The sequence below is a fragment of the Thunnus albacares genome, chromosome 17 (assembly GCF_914725855.1).
Source record: "Thunnus albacares chromosome 17, fThuAlb1.1, whole genome shotgun sequence".
Taxonomy (NCBI): Eukaryota; Metazoa; Chordata; class Actinopteri; order Scombriformes; family Scombridae; genus Thunnus; species Thunnus albacares.
In genome coordinates, this window is record NC_058122.1 from 29,476,351 (window position 1) to 29,502,279 (window position 25,929).

The 25,929-nt window shown below is 39.1% G+C and overlaps 1 protein-coding gene and 2 long non-coding RNA genes across 5 annotated transcripts; all 3 read right to left on the reverse strand.

Annotated features, from left to right (window-relative positions):
• Positions 1-231: 231 nt before the first annotated feature.
• Positions 232-16,840, reverse strand: LOC122966232 (pulmonary surfactant-associated protein D-like). Of its 3 annotated transcripts, none has more exons than XM_044330280.1 (5): positions 15,932-16,840; positions 15,354-15,504; positions 14,755-14,859; positions 1,307-1,369; positions 232-621 (listed from the first exon to the last, which is right to left on the reverse strand). In XM_044330280.1, exons 1-5 carry the CDS (start codon positions 15,959-15,961, stop codon positions 239-241), a joined length of 732 nt encoding a protein of 243 aa, XP_044186215.1. In that variant the 5' UTR covers positions 15,962-16,840; the 3' UTR covers positions 232-238. The 3 variants fall into 3 exon arrangements, with proteins under 3 accessions (XP_044186215.1, XP_044186216.1, XP_044186214.1); XM_044330281.1 differs by lacking the exons at positions 232-621; positions 1,307-1,369 and adding exons at positions 12,299-12,867; positions 13,557-13,622 and having other exon boundaries at positions 15,363-15,504; XM_044330279.1 differs by lacking the exons at positions 232-621; positions 1,307-1,369 and adding exons at positions 12,299-12,867; positions 13,557-13,622.
• LOC122966238 lies at positions 2,920-9,309 on the reverse strand. Its single transcript, XR_006398353.1, has 3 exons — positions 9,090-9,309; positions 5,445-5,453; positions 2,920-2,930 (listed from the first exon to the last, which is right to left on the reverse strand). It is a non-coding gene; the product is annotated as an uncharacterized LOC122966238 (long non-coding RNA).
• On the reverse strand, positions 7,211-8,837 carry LOC122966236. Its single transcript, XR_006398351.1, has 3 exons — positions 8,800-8,837; positions 7,579-7,666; positions 7,211-7,426 (listed from the first exon to the last, which is right to left on the reverse strand). It is a non-coding gene; the product is annotated as an uncharacterized LOC122966236 (long non-coding RNA).
• Positions 16,841-25,929: the final 9,089 nt, after the last annotated feature.

Here is a 25,929-nt window from a genome sequence, read left to right on the forward strand (position 1 = left end):
AAAAGAAGCGTTTATACTGAGCACAACTTTGCAGTAACACTGGTTACAGATGTGTCATGTTCAAATTCTGCTGGACACTTTATCTGTGGTAAATATGAGAAGCGTGGACACTTTGCATCTGCATCTTCCCCTACACAGCGTCAACACAGTGAAGCAATACTTTATCATACGCCAGATAAGATCGAGCACATGAAAAAATTTCCGTTAAAGCAAGAATTGCAAGGGATGCGATATATGGTTATATCTGACAAATGATGTAAGCATTCAGAGAGCAATCTTGTGACACTCGCCAGATGCCGTTTTCTGACAGCATGGTGCAGCCCGTATCCCCGACAGATCCGTTTGGCTGCCCTTCACCCCATTTGGTGAAGGTCAGATGACGGTTTTTCATATCTGTCTCAAAATGACCCTCTGCTTTTTTATTGTTGACATAGATCCAGACCATTTTGTCCTCTTCACCAAACAGCTGAGTCAGTGCGCTGTTCTCCTCCTCGTTCCTGGGCAAAGCCAGCTCTAAGTCTTGTTGGGAGCAGAACTCGATGGCCTGGGAGAAAGAGCCTCTCTCCTTGTTTGACACAAAGTATTTCTGACCAACTCTCCGGACAAAGTTGTGGTTCACAGCTGAAAAAAAGAAAACAACATGCCTGATATCAGAAATATATGGAACCCCCAAACATAAAATTTTTTTATCTTGTGCACATAACATATGGATATTGCTGGCACAAGTGATCCATTTTGTTTGCTCCAGTAATTATCTTGTGGACACGACATGCAATCTTGTGAGCACAAGATAAAAACTTAGAAACCAATACTCTGAAGTTGTGATGAACAAGATAAAACATATCATCTCTCAGGACTTTGGTGGCTCCATAGAAATAAATGAGAGAAGAAATATTGTGTTTTCAACAATCCTAAACTGAATTGTCATTTTGGCCCTCTGGCTCATCAACTCTATTCAGAAAGTCTTTGTTAAAACACACTTAGTTTGACATGTTCTTCCTCTGACTGAAGATCAATATCATTTCTTTAGCTTCTCAACCGGTTGAAAGAAGGTCATTTGTCCACTTAACCACAAGTTTTTGTTGCTCAAGATAAAAAATGTTTTGTAATATTTGCAATTATTTACATGTTTCTGAATTGCCCCATTGAAAAATAATGCAGTATATACAAACACAGATACATTAATATTAGTGAAGCCAACTATTGCAACATTTCACTTTCTCAGACAACAAGACGGGATAATCATACATCAGAAATACTTCACTTCCTGTAACACTCACTTGTAGTTCTTGAATATGATACTTACCCAGCTCCAACTTAGAAAAGCTTTTCTTTAAGGCTTCAAGTTCCTGGTCAAAGTCAAGTAGATCTGGATCAAACAAATTAAATACAGTTACTGCCAATAAGTTGGACCTCACATCTGTCACCAGATTGTTACAGATGACAATGACAGACAGTCATTCATTTTTACTGACCATGACAGCAGACCAGAGCTAGTAAACCAATCACACATGGACACAATAGCAGGTACACCTTACAAAATAATACAATCCAATACAAAGGCCTTCAATATCTTCTGCCTGTATTAAGTGTACACACTTTTTGTGCAAGATTTGTGTTGAAATTTGAGGTCTGAAATGACTCAACGATTAACAGAAAATTCATTAAAACCCATTTTACATTGATGAATCATTTTGTCATTTATCAAACAAAATTATAACTGGTTAATTCCTTGACGCCAGTGTCTCTGACTGAATAAAGACAATTGAATATTACATTAAGCTGCATTAAGCTGGGGGACTTGCAAGAGACAATTATTAAAAAGAAGAAGATATCCTGACTTTTAGTGCCAATATAGGTCAACCTCCAAAAATACTGAAACTCTCACTTCTCACAGTACAACTCAGTGTGTCTTTAATTAGACCCTCTGTGCCTGATCAATGCCCACATCTTTCAAATTCCAAGTCCACAGTTTGTAACAGGCTCTCTGATAAACATCTGAAATTAGAAACCAAGATAACCCTGATGACATTCCCTGTTATTTTCTCAGACTTTTCAATGCCCCTTTTAAACACATGTAACTGTTTTCACAGACTGTGTAGTACTTATCGTGATGAGGACACTGATCTCCATGTGTAAAATTGGGGGTGTATCCCTATAAATGCATTGTATTTTAATATTTACATACTATGGCCTCAAAATATAACCAAGTTGAAGTAATATCACACAGAAACAACCTAAACAAAAATCAAACAGTCAAGCTTCAGGAAGGTATTGTTGCTGAACTGAATTCGTACATGTGTTTACCTTTCTGTGTGTGTTTGTGTGTTTACACATTATCTGACTAGACTCGTGTGTTCATGCGTTCTGAAATTTGCTTAAGATGTACTATTACTGCATCCTGCAGTTTAGGGAAAAGACAAACTGTAATTGCTCAGCTGATGAAAATAATTCAGTACAATTTATATATATATTGTTTAAAGTTTAAAAAGTTATATAACCTCGTCCACACATTACAGCAGGTCCATCATGTCCATCAGCTCCAGGACGTCCAGCAGGTCCCGTCTCTCCTTGTTCCACAAAAGAGGAGGGAAAGAGACATAAAACAAGATTCATAATACATAGCAAAGATTATGCTTGTTGTTTATTTGAAAAAAAAATCTATGGATGAAAAATTGACATAATTGCAATGCTCAGATGATTAGGGGGGAAAATGACAGTATTTAGCCTGAGCATGGTGCCAAAGGAAAAGCCATGCTGTAACCTGAAGTCATAAGGGTTTATCCTCTGATTAGCATGAATGTATTCAGAGATTTGAATATCAGTCTTCTGTGACAGCTGACACACACACAGAGTGAAGAATAAGGAAGGTGACATGAAAGGATCTGGGGAGGTTTGAGAGAGGTTTCAGGATTGTAGCTAAAAGCAAACTCATCTGTCTGTCCAACTGGTAGGGTTGCCAGATTGTCGAAAACAAATCATTGAAGTGTAGACCTAACGTTGTAAGGAGCATGATAGCAGTGAAGTTGCACCCACACCAGGTTTCCCAGGAGATTTTGTCTCACCTCTTCGACCAGGAGGACCAGGAGGACCAGGAGGACCTGGAAGCTGACTGTAGCCAACAGGAGCCATCAGGCAGAAGATGCAGAGCAGGAGACACAGCCTCATCTTGTGAATGCAGAACTTCTACGACTTATTCTGGTTGCAGAAAGCAAGCAAGATTTTCTGATGCAGTGATTAGAAAAACATTACTTAAACATTACTGGTAACCTGTTTGTCTTTGTAATCAGTAATACATCCCACTGGAATCAAAATGTTCTTAAACATATTCTCTGAGTACATATTTGAAATATAGTTAAGGATTTTCCTATTTTCAGGCCCCACAAGGAATAGTATTTCATCATAATTTACATCCATTAATTTAAAGTCTATAAAATTAAATCAAAGGTGTTCTGCTCAGTCTGTAGCAAAGTAAGAATTACCACTTCATTACAAATGATATGACTCTAATAGTTCCAGCTGGTTGTGATACTTCAGGAAAAACTGATGAAATTTTCAGGGCAATTAAAGCATCTCAATAACACTAAATCTAGTACCAAAACGTAATAAACAGAAAGGAACTCACCGTATAAACCAGGAGTGATCTGCAGGATATTCCACTTTTTTACTGCCTCCAAAGAAAAATGACCAAGAATGTGTTTCGAGCTTATGTGTGAGAAACTTAGTCCAGAGTGAACAACGGATGTCGTGGTTTATGTTGATGATATCATGTGGTATATGATACAGAAGATAGAAGAAAAGCTGAGTCTTAGAGCCTCCTTCAAGTTTAACCAGCAGTTCTGTGAGACTGCAGAGCTTATTGTGGAAGGATTTCCTTTCAAATGAACTCACAAACAATATTTATCTGTAATTAAATAAATAATAAATTACAAGTACGTTAACACACTGTACAGTACATCAGGGGCGCCGGATTCATTACAGAAGTGCGGGGGCCAAAAAGTTTCTGTGTGTGTGTGTTTCACGGACACAGACACACTCCACATGTGCGCACTAATAAACATGGTTGCAACTTGATAACTTTCCAGATGCGCTATTGATTTAATATTGAACATATTTGTGGTGACTTCATGTAAGATTGAAGGTGCTTCACATGACAGTAGCTGAAATACATAAATGTAAGACTTTTCTCTTGGGTTTTTATTTTCCATTTTTCAACAAGCACACTTATCGTTGTATGTAGCCTATCATTAGCAATTCAAACCACACTGTCGCCACATTTAACATGAGGGAGGACTGTACAATTGTTATGGAATTCTCCATCATTAGGGGTTACAAGTTGGGTTACATTGGGTCAAGCTTGGCCTTGAGGTCACAATGTAATTCTTAAGCAGTCTCCTTGAGACTCCAGTTGTCTGTGATGTTTTGGGGAGGGCAGAAACCTCTCTGATAGAGGGTATATCAGCATTGCCATGGTTACCAAGGTCAGAGGAGGCTTTCCTTGACAACACAGATAAGTGGATGACACAGTCAGATATTCACACCAAAACTGCTGACATTCCATGCAACGTGACAAACCAATGAGACTAATTTTTCATATTGTAGGCTGATAAAGACTAGGACTCGGACCATCAGAGGACAGAACGGAAAGAGACAGCACCGGAGTAGAACACTCTGGTGATTACGGTTTTCGGTTCTCCGCTTGGCCAAGTGCTTCGATAAACATTCTCAGCTTTAAGACATCAAGGGCTTGTGTGCACTTTTCTCCACTGAGGTGCTGACCATCGCTCAGAAGTATCCACAACAACAGTTAAAGATACCCTGTGTAGTTTTCTTGTAAAGATCTTTGTTGAGCCACTGCTGCACTACTTTGTGCATTACTGCTGCCACCAACTGTCACCAAGTCAGTAGAATAACGTGAAACCAGTGGAAGGACTGTGTTGTGTAAGTGGCAACTACCACGGCTTGAGGCTGAAGTCAATGCGGAAGCACCTTACAGGTTTGGAGACTCATAGCAGCTTTGATGTCTGCTGTGTGGGCATTGATTGACAGCTGTGATTGACAGTTGGCTCACCTGCTGCTCTCCCCAGCTCTAGGACTCACACTGAGTCGGACTATTGTGGCAATATTTCACTAAGTTTAATGTTACTTAATAATGATACCTGCTCTGTTAGCATAATTTAGCTAAAGAAGCTAAATTAAGCCCAAGTGTGCACACACTGTATTTCACAGGGGGTGGGGGGTAGGGCTGTAGTCTCCTGGTCGACTGGTTGATTAGTTGGTCGATATGCTCCCGTCACACTAAATATTTATTGGTCGAATAATCTCTGTGTTACTGTAATAAGGAGAGAAGTGCTACATCAGTAGCCTTCCAGGATTAATCCATTATTTCCTGCGACGGGAGGGACAGACTAACAAATTACCTGTGAAAACAACGTTGTTTTCACAACTTTTAACTCTTCCAACTTAACGGAGACTGCTGGGTCTAACTGGACTCAACGTTTACTGAACGTTTACTGAACGTTTACTGAATCAGCGTTTCTCCTGTAATAATGTCGATGAACCCCCGCCAGGCCAAAAGATATTTTCTAATGCCAAAAATAACGCTAAATATCGGTAGCATATCTCCGTTTAGGAATAGGGCAATGCTTAGAATGTTTGTGTAGCGAGCAGGAAAGAGCGGCAGGAAACTGGCGGTGGATGCGAGCGGAGCAGAGGAAAAGGTTAGCAGTAAGTTGTCGGTCTGGTAGTAAATGTACAGAACAGACTACAGTCTAACAGTTAATACATGCTAAAAAGTCACGTCTGTTGTTTTCCAAGTGCTGGAAAAGTGAAGGGAGTTAGCTCCAAAGTTAGCAACAATAGGTTAGCCTAACCTGAAGAGGCAAAACGGAGAAATGTGAGTTTACTGTGCACTCTGCCCCATTACTTCACCCCCCCAACCCACCCACGAATAATCATGGGTGGGTTGGGGGGGTGATTATTTTTTCAGAAACTTCTTGAAGAGATGACCTTGGAGGAGCACAGGCAGCTCACCAGTGAACTGCTTCAGAGGCAGCCAGGGCTCATTTTTGATGCCTTGATGATGCATCAGCGCAGGCATGGTGACCCACCGTTTGCTTGAGTGCCAGGGGTACCATGGTGCACTTGTAATAACTGTACAGACATGCCTACGGACCGGGAGATGAAATACTGTGACCAGTACCCTGCAGATTGTGTGAGCCTAATACCGCACTTCCCCCAGTACTGTCTTGAAAATGCTTTTTATGCATTCACAGGCAGTACTGGGAGGACATTATTGTATTTGGCCAAACCAGGAAGCCTGGGGTTGACAACCAGGAGTACCGTTATGCATGGCTCTGTAGGCCAGGGAAACCGACTTGTCATCCCCACTTGCTGTGTTTGGAGGATCAAGTTTCCTGGTCCTCCAAAGACATCACACTGGTTTCACACCTGGCCTCTGCGTTTCCCTCCAGGTCCTCTGGAACGTCCACACAGTATCTCAGGTACTCACACACCTGCCTGTTCATCATCAAGGCATCAAATCATCTCATATTTATTTGTTACATTTCTGATATTTTATTTATTTTATACTTGTTCTATATATTTTCTATATTTATATATTTTCTGGATAATTATTAAACTTTTTGTTTATATATTCACATTTGTTCAACTTAACTGTGCAAGTTTACCAAATAAAAGATATTCATCAGATGTGCTGTGGTAACTGCAATGACAAACATATTGATATATACTTATACAATGACAGTATTTCCCTGCAGTCAGTATATTCTCATTACCACTTCCACCATTAATTTATATTGTCATTATTTATATCTATAAAGCAACATAAAACAGTAGTGAAGTTGGAATACCACTGATCCTCAGAACAGGGCACTGTAGTACATGTTATGGATTAATTTTCATTGCCACTTCAGGTTATGTTAACTGTAATTCACTAGTTTGAACCACAAAATAAAAATATAAAATACAACACTAAGAATAATGACATTTGTAATAAAAATATATCTTATTTAAAAGAAACATTTTTGGACATCCTTTTCAATCTGGACAATGAAAGGATAACATAAACATGCAGCTTTAACTGTTCAAACAAACATTTTGACAGCTTATTCTGTGTTCTTCAGAGTTGATTCTGATTGAGACAGAATAATCTATCAAATCATTAGTGTGTTTGAACACTAAAAGCAGTGTGATTAAACTTATCTGATCCCCTTCCAGCATTCAAATTGCTGCACATATAATAGTTGACATGGGTCAGACCAAAACCACACCAAAGGTATTCAATTTACTGCTCTGGATGAAGATGCTCTCATGGCAGGAACAACACCCATGATTCACTGGCACTGCTGTTCCTCATCTGCTCCAGGAGCTGTGTGTAGAGCAGCAGCCGCAGGGAAAACTGCTTCTGTGGAAGACAGTACCATTACACATAGAGATAATTTACTATTTCATACATTTTATACAGTTGTACATGTGAAAATAGTGCTATTTAACCAAGAGTAGGACTTACAGGGTAAGTTAATACGCTACATAGGCAAACAAATGTGTATCACTTACCTAGACCTCTCCTGACTTGGTCTGCAATACTTCTGATATGGCGGGTGTGAATGTCACAGACATGGTGAATAATGCCAACCCATAGTGCCTGACTAAAATAAAACAGCACAAATGAATGAACTTATTATAAATCATCTATCCATCTATCTACCTATCTATCTATCTATCTATCTATCTATCTATTTTTCTAATGTGCTCACCAGAAACTGTTCAATCTTATTCCATGCAGATTTTCATACCAACATCAGACTAGATCAGATTATTTAATTGATTAACACACTTTCAGTCAGAGACGAGTAGCTATTCAGTGAAATCGACTTTTGTTGTCTTTGGTTGTAATAAAAACCAACGTACTCCCAGCCATCAATGGCACATGGTGAAATACCCCTGACCTATTACACAGTCACTTTAAGATGAAGATCAAGGCAATACCATGCATCGATGCTACAGGACCTCTCTCATAGCTGGAGAAACAACAGCAACATCAAGAAAATAAGTTCTTTATGACAGAGTCACAAACCCTTGTAATACATTATGTTATGTCCTAAGATGCTGGGAGCCTTGGCTGGCCTGGATAAACACACCAAAATAAATAACAGAAAAATTCTACTTCTGACTGATGAATGTAAAATTAAAACTCTGGTAGCAATTACATGTTTTTCAACATTGAAACGGGGAAAACGTTACTTGTGTTGGTCTATAAGCTAACTTTGCCCCCCAATGTGTACATATACTCCTAAATGACAAATTAGGAGCAAACAATGAAATCATGGAGCACTGTGAAAAAAAAAAAAAATATATATATATATAAATATATAAATATATATATATATATATATATATAAATTCACAGAATGTATTAACTCGGTGATGAGCAGACTTCTCCTCAGTTTATCTTTCACACTAATTCATTACTCTGACTTACGGTCTTTACCACATTACCAGCGCTAAATATCTTAATTATCAGTGAATGTGTTGTGTAACTGTCACAGAAAATGAATCAGTCGTTGGGTTATTAGCACAACGTTGCTTCCCTGTTGTCTCTTGTCAGACCACCAGCTCCATGAGAGGCACAAACCGAAGCTAAAGTGTGCTAATATTTAACGTTATGTGGCGGCGTTTCTTTTCAGGGAAATGAATGTACTGCTAATAAACATTGTACATCATCTAGGTTTTGAACCATAACCAGCGGGGCAAAATAAATATACATTACACTCTTACCTGTCCAGCAGTAAACAGGAAGCTTCGGCGTCAGTCTGCAAACATTTCTCTCATCAGGGATTTCCATCTGGGTTTATTCTCATTTTATGCCGTTGCTTGTCCCTATTTTGTTTAGCTTCTTCGTGTTTTTTTTTTCAAGGAGCCTACTCCAAAACACAAACCACAGATAGCACACTGACTAAATCCACAAATTATAGTGTTTATTAAGCATTTACAAAGTGGGGGTGTATTAACTTTTATCAATTTTAATAACACAAAAATCTTAACTTCTTCTTTCAGGACTGCAATACCATAATACAGTCCCCTCCGAAAGTATTGGAACAGCAAGGCAAATTCCCTTGTTTTTGTTGTTAACTGAAGACATTTGGGTTTAAGATCAAAAGTTGAGTATGAGACAAGAGTTCAGACTGTCAGCTTTTATTTCCTGGTATTTACATTTAGATGTGTTAAACAACTGAGGATATATCACCATTTGTATTACACCACAGCATTTTTAGGTGAGCAAAAGTAAAGGAACAAACAATCTTAAAGTAAATAACATTTCATATTTATTTGGTGGCATAACCCTTGCTTGCAATAACTGCCTCAAGCCTGCGACCCATTGACATCACCAAACTGTTGCATTCTTCATTTGTGATGCTACTCCAGGCTTTTACCGCAGCTTCTTTCAGTTCTTGTTTGTTTTTTGGGGGCTTTCTCTCTTCAGTCTCCTCTTCAGGGGGTGAAATGCATGCTCTATTGGGTTACGGTCAGGTGATTGACTTGGCCAGTCTAAAACCTTCCACTTTTTTCCCCTGATGAAGTCCTTTGTTTTCTTGGCAGTGTGCTTTGGGTCATTGTCCTGCTGCGTGATAAAATTCCTCCCGATTAGTTTGGATGCATTTCTCCACAAATTGGCAGACAAAATGCTTCTGTACACTTCGGAATTCATTCTGCTGCTACCATCATCAGTTACATCATCAATAAATATTAATGAGCCTGTTCCAGAAGTGGCCATGCACGCCCAAGCCATGACGTTACCTCCACCATGCTTCACAGATGAGCTTGTATGCTTCAGATCATAAGCAGCTCCTTTCTTTCTCCACACTTTGGCCTTTCCATCACTTTGGTAGAGATTAATCTTGGTCTCGTCAGTCCATAAGAATGTGTTCCAGAACTTTTGCAGCTCATCTCTGTACTTCTTTGCAAATTTCAATCTGGCCTTCTGATTCTTACTGCGGATGAGTGGTTTGCATCTTGTGGTATGGCCTCTATATTTCTGCTCTCGGAGTCTTCTTCGAACAGTGGATTGTGATACCTTCACCCCTGCACTGTGGGGGTCGTTGGTGATGTGACTTACTGATGTTTTGGGGTTTTTCTTCGCAGCTCTTACAATATTTCTGTCATCAACTACTGTTGTTTTCCTTGGCCGACCTGTTCGACGTCTGTTGCTCAGTACACCAGTAGTTTCTTTCTTTTTCAGGACATTCCAAATTGTTGTGCTTGCTATGCTCAATGTTTGTCCAATGGCGCTGATTGATTTTCCTTCTTTTCTCAGCTTCAAAATGGTTTGCTTTTCTCCCATGGACAGCTCTCTGGTCTTCATGATGGTTTATCCTCTTTAACAAGAAATGCATTCTTTATAGGTTTAAACCCAGGCCAAAAAGTAGACTAGTCATGCAGAGCTATTTAATGTTTGAACAATCAACCTTAAAGGCAACACCTGGTCAACAAGAAACACCTGTCAGTCACATGTTCCAATAGTTTTGCTCACTTGAAAAATGGGTGGGTTCAAACAAAGGGTGGTATGTCCTGAGTTGTTTAATGCATCTAGATGTAAATACCAGGAAATAAAAGCCGACATTCTGAACTCTTGTCTCATATTCATCTTTTGATCTTAAACCCAAATGTCTTCAATGAACAACAAAAACAAGGGAATTTGCCTTGCTGTTCCAATACTTTTGGAGGGGACTGTATGCTCTTTTCAATTTTCAGGTGACAACGACTGCAAAACCCTTGGGACCAAATTATGTAACACTGACAATTGGAGAGTTAATTGGAGAGTTAAAACAACATAAGAACCGTAGGGTTGTTAGACAGATGAATCACAGCCTAACCAAAAATGTTTTAGAGCATAGAAATGCCAAAAGACACCAAGCTGTACTACTGGTACCCTGTCATGTTGCACAGCGCATCAAAATGGCATGAACTGGTGAAAATAATTAGCTCCAATAGAAAAATATTAGGCCATGATATGTATGGTAGGCTAATGGTACATAATTTGGCCGATCTGACCAGAACAGATTCGTGTCAATAACAATAACTTTACTTCAACCACGAATGAAACAGGCCACTGTTTATTGTGTGAGAATAAGCTATCAATTACATTTCTAGTCTCATATATGTTCATGTTTAGAAGATACTGTCTTTCTGTTTGCCATCGCTCTGCCCTCAGATACAATCCTAAAACTGTATTATAAATCATTTTATCATCAAATCAATTAAAAGAAACAAACAAACAAGACATATTAAAAACATATTGGGTCAATAAATAGTGCTGAAAAAAACTGGCCCATTGTTCAACCTAATTACCACAATACCAGACCCCTGGTCTATGGTATTGTGGTGCTAGTGTGCTCTCACACATCTCACACATCTTTGTGCACATGGAAGATGCAACTAAAACAGGGACCCACTCATACAAACATTGCTTGATAGCCACTAATAGTGATCAAAAACTCCACAGGATACCTTTAAATTTTTATTTCATTCTGAAAGTTGGAGCTAGCGAAGATTTTTAGATTTCTTAGATGGTAATGAGGCAACAAAAAGATCTGCTGCTCCCTCATTTGTAAACCATTATTTATTTTGATCTGTACTGAATGTAAAACATATTTGAAAAGTCTTTCTGATATTGACTAAAGATATTGTACCCACATCTCTGTTATCTCGAAAATCTTGGACCTCTCTATTATTCTGTATTTCTACATCTAAATGCAAACTGTAAACAAACAGGCATCAAACAAACAGGATCTTTTACTTCACTTTTTGAAAGTATTGTGTGGACATAGCACATTGTGCTGTAAGCTGTTATCACATATCACACATGTAACTGTAGAGAAATTATTTCTTATATTTTCTTCAGATCATAGACTCATTTTTTCAACTTTTTTAAAGAATTAGAAGCACACATACAATTATTAAAAATGTCTGTTGCTAAGTTAAATTTGCCACATCTACAGCTGAGGTTGGTCTACCAGGTCTCTGCTGCAGGTTCATATACTGATCTTTGCAGCAAGTGTGAATTGATCCTGTCATAGTTCCCTTGGTTTGGCTGATCCAGTCGGATATTTTGCTCCCCACTATCCCAAACCACCCTGACCACCCAATTTTCCTCTAAAATTGTATCCCAACAACAAAACAAGAAAAGCAAAACAATGTGAATAACAAAAAGGCTTGTTTATTTTAAAAAGAAGCGTTTATACTGAACACAACTTTGCAGTAACACTAGTTACAGATGTGTCATGTTCAAATTCTGCTGGACACTTTATCTGTGGTAAATATGTGAAGCGTGGACACTTTGCATCTGCATCTTCCCCTACACAGCGTCAACACAGTGAAGCAATACTTTATCATACGCCAGATAAGATCGAGCACATGAAAAACTTTCCATTAAAGCAAGACTTGCAAGGGATACGATATATGGTTATATCTGACAAATGATGTAAGCATTCAGAGAGCAATCTTGTGACACTCGCCAGACGCCGTTTTCTGACAGCATGGTGCAGCCCGTATCCCCGACAGATCCGTTTGGCTGCCCTTCACCCCATTTGGTGAAGGTCAGACGACGGTTTTTCATATCTGTCTCAAAATGACCCTCTGCTTTTTTATTGTTGACATAGATCCAGACCATTTTGTCCACTTCACCAAACAGCTGAGTCAGTGCGCTGTTCTCCTCCTCGTTCCTGGGCAAAGCCAGCTCTAAGTCTTGTTGGGAGCAGAACTCGATGGCCTGGGAGAAAGAGCCTCTCTCCTTGTTTGACACAAAGTATTTCTGACCAACTCTCCGGACAAAGTTGTGGTTCACAGCTGAAAAAAAGAAAACAACATGCCTGATATCAGAAATATATGGAACCCCCCAAACATGATATTCTTTTATCTTGTGCACATAACATATGGATATTGCTGGCCCAAGTGATCCATTTTGTTTGCTCCAGTAATTATCTTGTGGACACGACATGCAATCTTGTGAGCACAAGATAATAACTTAGAAACCAATACTCTGAAGTTGTGATGAACAAGATAAAACATATCGTCTCTCAGGACTTTGGTGGCTCCATAGAAATAAATGAGAAAAGAAATATTGTGTTTTCAACATTCTAAACTGAATTGTCATTTTGGCCCTCTGGCTCATGAACTCTATTCAGAAAGTCTTTGTTAAAACACACTTAGTTTGACATGTTTGTTCTTCCTCTGACTGAAGATCAATATCATTTCTTTAGCTTCTCAACCGGTTGAAAGAAGGTCATTTGTCCACTTAACCACAAGTTTTTGTTGCTCAAGATAAAAAATGTTTTGTAATATTTGCAATTATTTACATGTTTCTGAATTGCCCCATTGAAAAATAAAGCAGTATATACAAACACAGATACATTAATATTAGTGAAGCCAACTATTGCAACATTTCACTTTCTCAGACAACAAGACGGGATAATCATACATCAGAAATACTTCACTTCCTGTAACACTCACTTGTAGTTCTTGAATATGATACTTACCCGGCTCCAACTTAGAAAAGCTTTTCTTTAAGGCTTCAAGGTCCTGGTCAACAAAGTCAAGTAGATCTGGATCAAACAAATTAAATACAGTTACTGCCAATAAGTTGGACCTCACATCTGTCACCAGATTGTTACAGATGACAATGACAGACAGTCATTCATTTTTACTGACCATGACAGCAGACCAAAGCTAATAAACCAATCACACATGGACACAATAGCAGGTACACCTTACAATATAATACAATCCAATACAAAGGCCTTCAATATCTGCTGCCTGTATTAAATGTACACACTTTTTGTGCAAGATTTGTGTTGAAATTTGAGGTCTGAAATGACTCAACGATCAACAGAAAATTCATTAAAACCCATTTTACATTGATGAATCGTTTTGTCATTTATCAAACAAAATCATAACTGGTTAATTCCTTGACGCCAGTGTCTCTGACTGAATAAAGACAATTGAATATTACATTAAGCTGCATTAAGCTGGGGGACTTGCAAGAGACAATTATTAAAAAGAAGAAGATATCCTGACTTTTAGTGCCAATATAGGTCAACCTCCAAAAATACTGAAACTCTCACTTCTCACAGTACAACTCAGTGTGTCTTTAATTAGACCCTCTGTGCCTGATCAATGCCCACATCTTTCAAATTCCAAGTCCTCAGTTTGTAACAGGCTCTCTGATAAACATCTGAAATTAGAAACCAAGATAACCCTGATGACATTCCCTGTTATTTTCTCAGACTTTTCAATGCCCCTTTTAAACACATGTAACTGTTTTCACAGACTGTGTAGTACTTATCGTGATGAGGACACTGATCTCCATGTGTAAAATTGGGGGTGTATCTCTATAAATGCATTGTATTTTAATATTTACATACTATGGCCTCAAAATATAACCAAGTTGAAGTAATATCACACAGAAACAACCTAAACAAAAATCAAACAGTCAAGCTTCAGGAAGGTATTGTTGCTGAACTGAATTCGTATAAATGTTTACCTTTCTGTGTGTGTTTGTGTGTTTACACATTATCTGACTAGACTCGTGTGTTCATGCGTTCTGAAATTTGCTTGAGATGTACTATTACTGCATCCTGCATTTTAGGGAAAAGACAAACTGTAATTGTTCAGCTGATGAAAATAATTCAGTACAATTTATATATATATTGTTTAAAGTTTAAAAAGTTATATAACCTCGTCCACACATTACAGCAGGTCCATCACGTCCACGGGGTCCAGGGAATCCAGTGAGTCCAGGCATTCCACGGGCTCCAGCAGGTCCAGCAGGTCCCGCCCATCCTTGTTCCACAAAAGAGGAGGGAAAGAGACATAAAACAAGACTCATAATACATAGCAAAGATTATGCTTGTTGTTTATTTGAAAAAAAATCTATGGATGAAAAATTGACGTAATTGCAATGCTCAGATGATTAGGGGGGGGAATGACAGTATTTAGCCTGAGCATGGTGCCAGAGGAAAAGCCATGCTGTAACCTGAAGTCATAAGGGTTTATCCTCTGATTAGCATGAATGTATTCAGAGATTTGAATATCAGTCTTCTGTGACAGCTGACACACACACAGAGTGAAGAATAAGGAAGGTGATATGAAAGGATCTGGGGAGGTTTGAGAGAGGTTTCAGGATTGTAGCTAAAAGCAAACTCATCTGTCTGTCCAACTGGTAGCGTTGCCAGATTGTCGAAAACAAATCATTGAAGTGTAGACCTAATGTTGTAAGGAGCATGATAGCAGTGAAGTTGCACCCACACCAGGTTTCCCAGGAGACTTTGTCTCACCTGTTGGACCAGAGGGACCAGAGGGACCAGGAGGACCAGGAGGACCAGGAGGACCTGGAAGCTGACTGTAGCCAACAGGAGCCATCAGGCAGAAGATGCAGAGCAGGAGACACAGCCTCATCTTGTGAATGCAGAACTTCCACGACTTATTCTGGTTGCAGAAAGCAAGCAAGACTTTCTGATGCAGTGATTAGAAAAACATTACTTAAACATTACTGGTAACCTGTTTGTCTTTGTAATCAGTAATACATCCCACTGGAATCAAAATGTTCTTAAACATATTCTCTGAGTACATATTTGAAATATAGTTAAGGATTTTCCTATTTTCAGGCCCCACAAGGAATAGTATTTCATCATAATTTACATCCATTAATTTAAAGTCTATAAAATTAAATCAAAGGTGTTCTGCTCAGTCTGTAGCAAAGTAAGAATTACCACTTCATTACAAATGATATGACTCTAATAGTTCCAACTGGTTGTGATACTTCAGGAAAAACTGATGAAATTTTCAGGGCAATTAAAGCATCTCAATAACACTAAATCTAGTACCAAAACGTAATAAACAGAAAGGAACTCACCGTATAAACCAGGAGTGATCTGCAGGACATTCCACTTTTTTACTGCCTCCAAAGAAAAATGACCAAGAATGTGTTTCGAGCTTATGTGTGAGAAACTTAGTCCAGAGTGAACAACGGATGTCGTGGTTTATGTTGATGATATCATGTGGTATATGATACAGAAGATAGAAGAAAAGCTGAGTCTTAGAGCCTCCTTCAAGTTTAACCAGCAGTTCTGTGAGACTGCAGAGCTTATTGTGGGAGGATTTCCTTTCAAATGAACTCACAAACAATATTTCTGTATAATTAAATAAATAATAAATTACAAGTACGTTTACACACTGTACAGTACATCAGGGGCGCCGGATTCATTACAGAAGTTCGGGGGCCAAAAAGTTTCTGTGTGTGTGTTTTGCGGACACAGACGCACTCCACATGTGCGCACTAATAAACATGGTTGCAACTTGATAACTTTCCAGAGTTGTGAATATTACTGCTGTGCAGTGTTTTTCTGATCAGTCTTTAAACCCAATAATCTGTTACTCCAACCTGCTGCTGGATCATATTTCATCGTCTCACCGACACTTTAAACAACACGCCTGCACCAACGCAGCCCCTTATTGTTTTACACAGGACTGCTTTTTCACCATAAGGGCTTCTTTATTACAAACAATTCCGCCATACAAACCTGGAATCTGTGTAACAGCTGATCTCTTTATATAAAGTCAATGGTGTGGATTAGTAGCAGAACACTGAACATTAATTACCGTCAGATCCTGACTGATCCTTTTAATGAAGTTACCGTTGTTGTGCCACGTGCGTAAATGCGCACATCACTTTAAAGATGCACTTATCGTTTCTGCTGCTGTGGGATGCTGCAGGTGTTTAATAAAGTCAAAGGAAAGAATCTGATGCACAGCAGCTGTGAGCAACAAACAGAACATCAGTACTGATGTTTCTGCAAAATCCCGGATACAATCAGTGACACCTGAACAACATTCATGTTAAATCCAGACATTAATCTGACACGTCTCAGACCTGCCTGAGTCATATCAATAACTGTATTTTGACATTTGGCATTTCAGTAGATTATGTTATAGATGCGAAATGCTAGAGAAGTAAAAGAAGCAAAAGGAAGTTGGTTTGTGATTGTGGAGAGCTCTGTGTGCGCGCATCTCTGCTAATTGAAGCCGCGCAATTTGAGGCTTTTGTGCTCTCTGCAGTTTTCATTATGGACCGATCTGTGTGCTGAAATGTGACTAAAGCCTGAAACACTAGAAACAGCAACTTCACTGCCTGTAATACATCAATGGCCTGTATGCATCTTCTTATGTGCACCGCCATATTTCTCCCTCTCCTCCTGTCCCTCCACATTAAGTTCCACTCTGTTACATTAAAATACCGGTTTTGAGGAGCACAAATATACGGGGCTCACACCATCCGGGGCTGAAGCAGTGGCAGCCCCGGACCCAAAGCTTTGGCACTGCTCTCACAGCTGTTGTGTTCACAAATGAAATGCGCACTTTCTATCGTAAATGTTGCAATATAGGGGCATTTGAGGGGACACAGTGGGGAGCCAATGGCCCCCTACTTCCGGCGCCAGTGCAGTACATACATGCAGTCACTTTAACATCAAACTGAGATATGAATTCTCTCCTTATGTAAAGATATATAATCAATGAAGATACTGCAGCTATTTTGTATATTTTTCAAAACAGCCGATGATACTGTAGGAGACATGCTGTCACATTCTGTGATGCGCCATTGATTTAATAATGAACATATTTGTGGTGACTTCACGTAAGATTGAAGGTGCTTCACATGACAGTAGCTGAAATACATGAATGTAAGACTTTTCTCTTGGGTTTTTATTTTCCATTTTTCAACAAGCACACTTATCGTTGTATGTAGCCTATCATTAGCAATTCAAACCACACTGTCGCCACATTTAACATGAGGGAGGACTGTACAATTGTTATGGAATTCTCCATCATTAGGGGTTACAAGTTGGGTTACATTGGGTCAAGCTTGGCCTTGAGGTCACAATGTAATTCTTAAGCAGTCTCCTTGAGACTCCAGCTGTCTGTGATGTTTTGGGGAAGGCAGAAACCTCTCTGATAGAGGGTATATCAGCATTGCCATGGTTACCAAGGTCAGAGGAGGCTTTCCTTGACAACACAGATAAGTGGATGACACAGTCAGATATTCACACCAAAACTGCTGACATTCCATGCAACGTGACAAACCAATGAGACTAATTTTTCATATTGTAGGCTGATAAAGACTAGGACTCGGACCATCAGAGGACAGAACGGAAAGAGACAGCACCGGAGTAGAACACTCTGGTGTTTACTGTTTTCGGTTCTCCGTTTGGCCAAGTGCTTCGATAAACATTCTCAGCTTTAAGACATCAAAGGCTCATGTGCGCTTTTCTCCACTGAGGTGCTGACCATCGCTCAGAAGTATCCACAACAACAGTTAAAGATACCCTGTGTAGTTTTCTTGTAAAGATCTTTGTTGAGCCACTGCTGCACTACTTTGTGCATTACTGCTGCCACCAACTGTCACCAAGTCAGTAGAATAACATGAAACCAGTGGAAGGACTGTGTTGTGTAAGTGGCAACTACCACGGCTTGAGGCTGAAGTCAATGCGGAAGCACCTTACAGGTTTGGAGACTCATAGCAGATTTGATGTCTGCTGTGTGGGCGTTGATTGACAGCTGTGATTGACAGTTGGTTCACCTGCTGCTCTCCCCAGCTCTAGGACTCACACTGAGTCGGACTATTGTGGCAATATTTCACTAAGTTTAATGTTACTTAATAATGATACCTGCCCTGTTAGCATAATTTAGCTAAAGAAGCTAACTTAAGCCCAAGTGTGCACCACACTGTATTTCTCAGGGGGTGGGGGTAGGGCTGTAGTCTCCTGGTCGACTGGTTGATTAGTTGGTCGATATGCTCTCGTCACACTAAATATTTATTGGTCGAATAATCTCTGTGTTACTGTAATAAGGAGAGAAGTGCTACATCAGTAGCCTTCCAGGATTAATCCATTATTTCCTGTGGCGGGAGGGACAGACTAACAAATTACCTGTGAAAACAACGGGGGTGTATTCAAAACACCCCTGTTGTTTTCACAACTTTTAACTCTTCCAACTTAACGGAGACTGCTGGGTCTAACTCTACTCAACATTTACTGAACGTTTACTGAATCAGCGTTTCTCCTGTAATAATATCGACGAATCCCCGCCAGGCCAAAAGATATTTTCTAATGCCAAAAATAAAGCTAAATATCGGTAGCATATCTCCGTTTAGGAATAGGGCAATGCTTAGAATGTTTGTGTAGCGAGCAGGAAAGAGCGGCAGGAAACTGGTGGTGGATGTGAGCAGAGCAGAGGAAAAGGTTAGCAGTAAGTTGTCGGTCTGGTAGTAAATGCACAGAACAGACTACAGTCTAACAGTTAATACATGCTAAAAAGTCACGTCTGTTGTTTTCCAAGTGCTGGAAAAGTGAAGGGAGTTAGCTCCAAAGTTAGCAACAATAGGTTAGCCTAACCTGAAGAGGCAAAACGGAGAAATGTGAGTTCACTGTGCACTCTGCCCCATTACTTCACCCCCCCAACCCACCCACGAATAATCATGGGTGGGTTGGGGGGGTGATTATTTCTTCAGAAACTTCTTGAAGAGATGACCATGGAGGAGCACAGGCAGCTCACCAGTGAACTGCTTCAGAGGCAGCCAGGGCTCATTTTTGATGCCTTGATGATGCATCAGCGCAGGCATGGTGTCCCACCGTTTGCTGGAGTGCCAGGGGTACCATGGTGCACTTGTAGTAACTGTACAGACATGCCTACGGACCGGGAGATGAAATACTGTGACCAGTACCCTGCAGATTGTGTGAGCCTAATACCGCACTTCCCCCAGTACTGTCTTGAAAATGCTTTTTATGCATTCACAGGCAGTACTGGGAGGACATTATTGTATTTGGCCAAACCAGGAAGCCTGGGGTTGACAACCAGGAGTACCGTTATGCTGCCTATAGACATTTCATCTATTGACAGCATGGCTCTGTAGGCCAGGGAAACCGACTTGTCATCCCCACTTGCTGTGTTTGGAGGATCAGGGTCAAGTTCCCTGGTCCTCAAAAGACATCACACTGGTTTCACACCTGGCCTCTGCGTTTCCCTCCAGGTCCTCTGGAACGTCCACACAGTATCTCAGGTACTCACACACCTGCCTGTTCATCATCAAGGCATCAAATCATCTCATATTTATTTGTTACATTTCTGATATTTTATTTATTTTATACTTGTTCTATATATTTTCTAAATTTATATATTTTCTGGATAATTATTAAACTTTTTGTTTATATATTCACATTTGTTCAACTTAACTGTGCAAGTTTACCAAATAAAAGATATTCATCAGATGTGCTGTGGTAACTGCAATGACAAACATATTAATATATATTTATATAATGACAGTATTTCCCTGCAGTCAGTATATTCTCATTACCACTTCCACCATTAATTTATATTGTCATTATTTATATTTATAAAGCAACATAAAACAGTAGTGAAGTTGGAGTACCACTGATCCTCAGAATAGGGCACTGTAGTACATGTTATGGATTAATTTTCATTGCCACTTCAGGTTATGTTAACTGTAATTCACTAGTTTGAACCACAAAATAAAAATATAAAAAACAACACTAAGAATAATGACATTTGAAATAAAAATATATCTTATTTAACAGAAACATTTTTGGACATCCTTTTCAATCTGGACAATGAAAGGATAACATAAACATGCAGCTTTTACTGTTCAAACAAACATTTTGACAGCTTATTCTGTGTTCTTCAGAGTTGATTCTGATTAAGACAGAATAATCTATCAAATCATTAGCGTGTTTGAACACTAAAAGCAGTGTGATTAAACTTATCTGATCCCCTTCCAGCAGTCAAATTGCTGCACATATAATAGCTGACATGGGTCAGACCAAAACCACACCAAAGGTATTCAATTTACTGCTCTGGATGAAGATGCGCTCATGGCAGGAACAACACCCATGATTCACTGGCACTGCTGTTCCTCATCTGCTCCAGGAGCTGTGTGTAGAGCAGCAGCCGCAGGGAAAACTGCTTCTGTGGAAGACAGTACCATTACACATAGAGATAATTTACTATTTCATACATTTTATACAGTTGTACATGTGGAAACTTTTGTTGTCTTTGGTTGTAATAAAAACCAACGTACTCCCAGCCATCAATGGCACATGGTGAAATACCCCTGACCTATTACACAGTCACTTTAAGATGAAGATCAAGGCAATACCATGCATTGATGCAACAGGACCTCTCTCATAGCTGGAGAAACAACAGCAACATCAAGAAAATAAGTTCTTTATGACAGAGTCACAAACCCTTGTAATACATTATGTTATGTCCTAAGATGCTGGGAGCCTTGGCTGGCCTGGATAAACACACCAAAATAAATAACAGAAAAATTCTATTTCTGACTGATGAATGTAAAATTAAAACTCTGGTAGCAATTACATGTTTTTCAACATTGAAACGGGGAAAACGTTACTTGTGTTGGACTATAAGCTAACTTTGCTCCCCAATATGTACATATACTCCTAAATGACAAATTAGGAGCAAACAATGAAATCATGGAGCACTGTGAAAAAAAAAAAAATAAATAAAAAAAAAAAAATATATATATATATATATATATATATATATAAAAATATATATATATATATATATATAAATTCACAGAATGTATTAACTCGGTGATGAGCAGACTTCTTCTCAGTTTATCTTTCACACTAATTCATTACTCTGACTTACGGTCTTTACCACATTACCAGCGCTAAATATCTTAGTTATCAGTCAATGTGTTGTCTAACTGTCACAGAAAATGAATCAGTCGTTGGGTTATTAGCACAACGTTGCTTCCCTGTTGTCTCTTGTCAGACCACCAGCTCCATGAGAGGCAGAAACCGAAGCTAAAGTGTGCTAATATTTAACGTTATGTGGCGGCGTTTCTTTTCAGGGAAATCAATGTACTGCTAATAAACATTGTACATCATCTAGGTTTTGAACCATAACCAGCGGGGCAAAATAAATATACATTACACTCTTACCTGTCCAGCAGTAAACAGGAAGCTTCGGCGTCAGTCTGCAAACATTTCTCTCATCAGGGATTTCCATCTGGGTTTATTCTCATTTTATGCCGTTGCTTGTCCCGATTTTGTTTAGCTTCTTCGTGTTTTTTTTTTCAAGGAGCCTACTCCAAAACACAAACCACAGATAGCACACTGACTAAATCCACAAATTATAGTGTTTATTAAGCATTTACAAAGTGGGGGTGTATTAACTTTTATCAATTTTAATAACACAAAAATCTTAACTTCTTCTTTCAGGACTGCAATACCATAATACAGTCCCCTCTGAAAGTATTGGAACAGCAAGGCAAATTCCCTTTTTTTTGTTGTTCACTGAAGACATTTGGGTTTAAGATCAAAAGATGAGTATGAGACAAGAGTTCAGACTGTCAGCTTTTATTGCCTGGTATTTACATTTAGATGTGTTAAACAACTGAGGATATATCACCATTTGTATTACACCACAGCATTTTTAGGTGAGCAAAAGTAAAGGAACAAACAATCTTAAAGTAAATAACATTTAATATTTATTTGGTGGCATAACCCTTGCTTGCAATAACTGCCTCAAGCCTGCGACCCATTGACATCACCAAACTGTTGCATTCTTCATTTGTGATGCTACTCCAGGCTTTTACCGCAGCTTCTTTCAGTTCTTGTTTGTTCTTTGGGGGCTTTCTCTCTTCAGTCTCCTCTTCAGGGGGTGAAATGCATGCTCTATTGGGTTACGGTCAGGTGATTGACTTGGCCAGTCTAAAACTTCCACTTTTTTCCCCTGATGAAGTCCTTTGTTTTGTTGGCAGTGTGCTTTGGGTCATTGTCCTGCTGCGTGATAAAATTCCTCCCGATTAGTTTGGATGCATTTCTCCACAAATTGGCAGACAAAATGCTTCTGTACACTTCGGAATTCATTCTGCTGCTACCATCATCAGTTACATCATCTATAAATATTAATGAGCCTGTTCCAGAAGCGGCCATGCACGCCCAAGCCATGACGTTACCTCCACCATGCTTCACAGATGAGCTTGTATGCTTTGGATCATAAGCAGCTCCTTTCTTTCTCCACACTTTGGCCTTTCCATCACTTTGGTAGAGATTAATCTTGGTCTCGTCAGTCCATAAGATTGTGTTCCAGAACTTTTGCGGCTCATCTCTGTACTTCTTTGCAAATTTCAATCTGGCCTTCCGATTCTTACTGCTGATGAGTGGTTTGCATCTTGTGGTATGGCCTCTATATTTCTGCTCTCGGAGTCTTCTTCGAACAGTGGATTGTGATACCTTCACCCCTGCACTGTGGAGGTCGTTGGTGATGTGACTTACTGATGTTTTGGGGTTTTTCTTCGCAGCTCTCACAATATTTCTGTCATCAACTACTGTTGTTTTCCTTGGCCGACCTGTTCGACGTCTGTCGCTCAGTACACCAGTAGTTTTTTTCTTTTTCAGGACATTCCAAATTGTTGTGCTTGCTATGCTCAATGTTTGTCCAATGGATCTGATTGATTTTCCTTCTTTTCTCAGCTTCAAAATGGTTTGCTTTTCTCCCATGGATAGCTCTCTGGTCTTCATGATGGTTTATCCTCTTTAACAAGAAATGCAGTCTTTATAGGTTTAAACCCAGGCCAAAAAGTAGACTAGTCATGCAGAGCTATTTAATGTTTGAACAATCAACCTTAAAGGCAACAACTGGTCAACAAGAAACACCTGTCAGTCACATGTTCCAATAGTTTTGCTCACTTGAAAAATGGGTGGCTTCAAACAAAGGGTGGTATGTCCTGAGTTGTTTAATGCATCTAGATGTAAATACCAGGAAATAAAAGCCGACATTCTGAACTCTTGTCTCATATTCATCCTTTGATCTTTAACCCAAATGTCTTCAATGAACAACAAAAACAAGGGAATTTGCCTTGCTGTTCCAATACTTTTGGAGGGGACTGTATGCTCTTTTCAATTTTCAGGTGACAACTCCTGCAAAACCTTTGGGACCAAATTATGTAACACTGACAATTGGAGAGTTAATTGGAGAGTTAAAACAACATAAGAACCGTAGGGTTGTTAGACAGATGAATCACAGCCTAACCAAAAATGTTTTAGAGCATAGAAATGCCAAAAGACACCAAGCTGTACTACTGGTACCCTGTCATGTTGCACAGCGCATCAAAATGGCATGACCTGGTGAAAATAATTAGCTCCAATAGAAAAATATTAGGCCATGATATGTATGGTAGGCTAATGGTACATAATTTGGCCGATCTGACCAGAACAGATTTGTGTCAATAACAATAACTTTACTTCAACCACGAATGAAACAGGCCACTGTTTATTGTGTGAGAATAAGCTATCAATTACATTTCTAGTCTCATATATGTTCATGTTTAGAAGATACTGTCTTTCTGTTTGCCATCGCTCTGCCCTCAGATACAATCCTAAAACTGTATTATAAATCATTTTATCATCAAATCAATTAAAAGAAAGAAACAAACAAGACATATTAAAAACATATTGAGTCAATAAATAGTGCTGAAAAAAACTGGCCCATTGTTCAACCTAATTACCACAATACCAGACCCCTGGTCTATGGTATTGTGGTGCTAGTGTGCTCTCACACATCTCACACATCTTTGTGCACATGGAAGATGCAACTAAAACAGGGACCCACTCGTACAAACATTGCTTGATAGCCACTAATAGTGATCAAAAACTCCACAGGATACCTTTAAATTTTTATTTCATTCTGAAAGTTGGAGCTAGCGAAGATTTTTAGATTTCTTAGATGGTAATAAGGCATCAAAAAGATCTGCTGCTCCCTCATTTGTAAACCATTATTTATTTTGATCTGTACTGAATGTAAAACATATTTGAAAAGTCTTTCTGATATTGACTAAAGATATTGTACCCACATCTCTGTTATCTCAAAAATCTTTGACCTCTCTATTATTCTGTATTTCTACATCTAAATGCAAACTGTAGACAAACACTTCTTAAGGATCTTTTACTGCACTTTTTGAAAGTATTGTGTGGACATAGCACATTGTGCTGTAAGCTGTTATCACACATCACACATGTAACTGTAGAGAAATTATTTCTTATATTTTCTTCAGATCATAGACTCATTTTTTTAAACTTTTTTAAAGAATTAGAAGCACACATATAATTATTAAAAAGGTCTGTTGCTAAGTTAAATTTGCCACATCTACAGCTGAGGTTGGTCTACCAGGTCTCTGCTGCAGGTTCATATACTGATCTTTGCAGCAAGTGTGAATTGATCCTGTCATAGTTCCCTTGGTTTGGCTGATCCAGTCAGATATTTTGCTCCCCACCATCCCAAACCACCCTGACCACCCAATTTTCCTCTAAAATTGTATCCCAACAACAAAACAAGAAAAGCAAAACAATGTGAATAACAAAAAGGCTTGTTTATTTTAAAAAGAAGCGTTTATACTGAACACAACTTTGCAGTAACACTGGTTACAGATGTGTCATGTTCAAATTCTGCTGGACACTTTATCTGTGGTAAATATGTGAAGCGTGGACACTTTGCATCTGCATCTTCCTCTACACAGCGTCAACACAGTGAAGCAATAATTTATCATACGCTAGATAAGATCGAGCACATGAAAAACTTTCCATTAAAGCAAGAATTGCAAGGGATACGATATATGGTTATATCTGACAAATGATGTAAGCATTCAGAGAGCAATCTTGTGACACTCGCCAGACGCCGTTTTCTGACAGCATGGTGCAGCCCGTATCCCCGACAGATCCGTTTGGCTGCCCTTCACCCCATTTGGTGAAGGTCAGACGACGGTTTTTCATATCTGTCTCAAAATGACCCTCTGCTTTTTTATTGTTGACA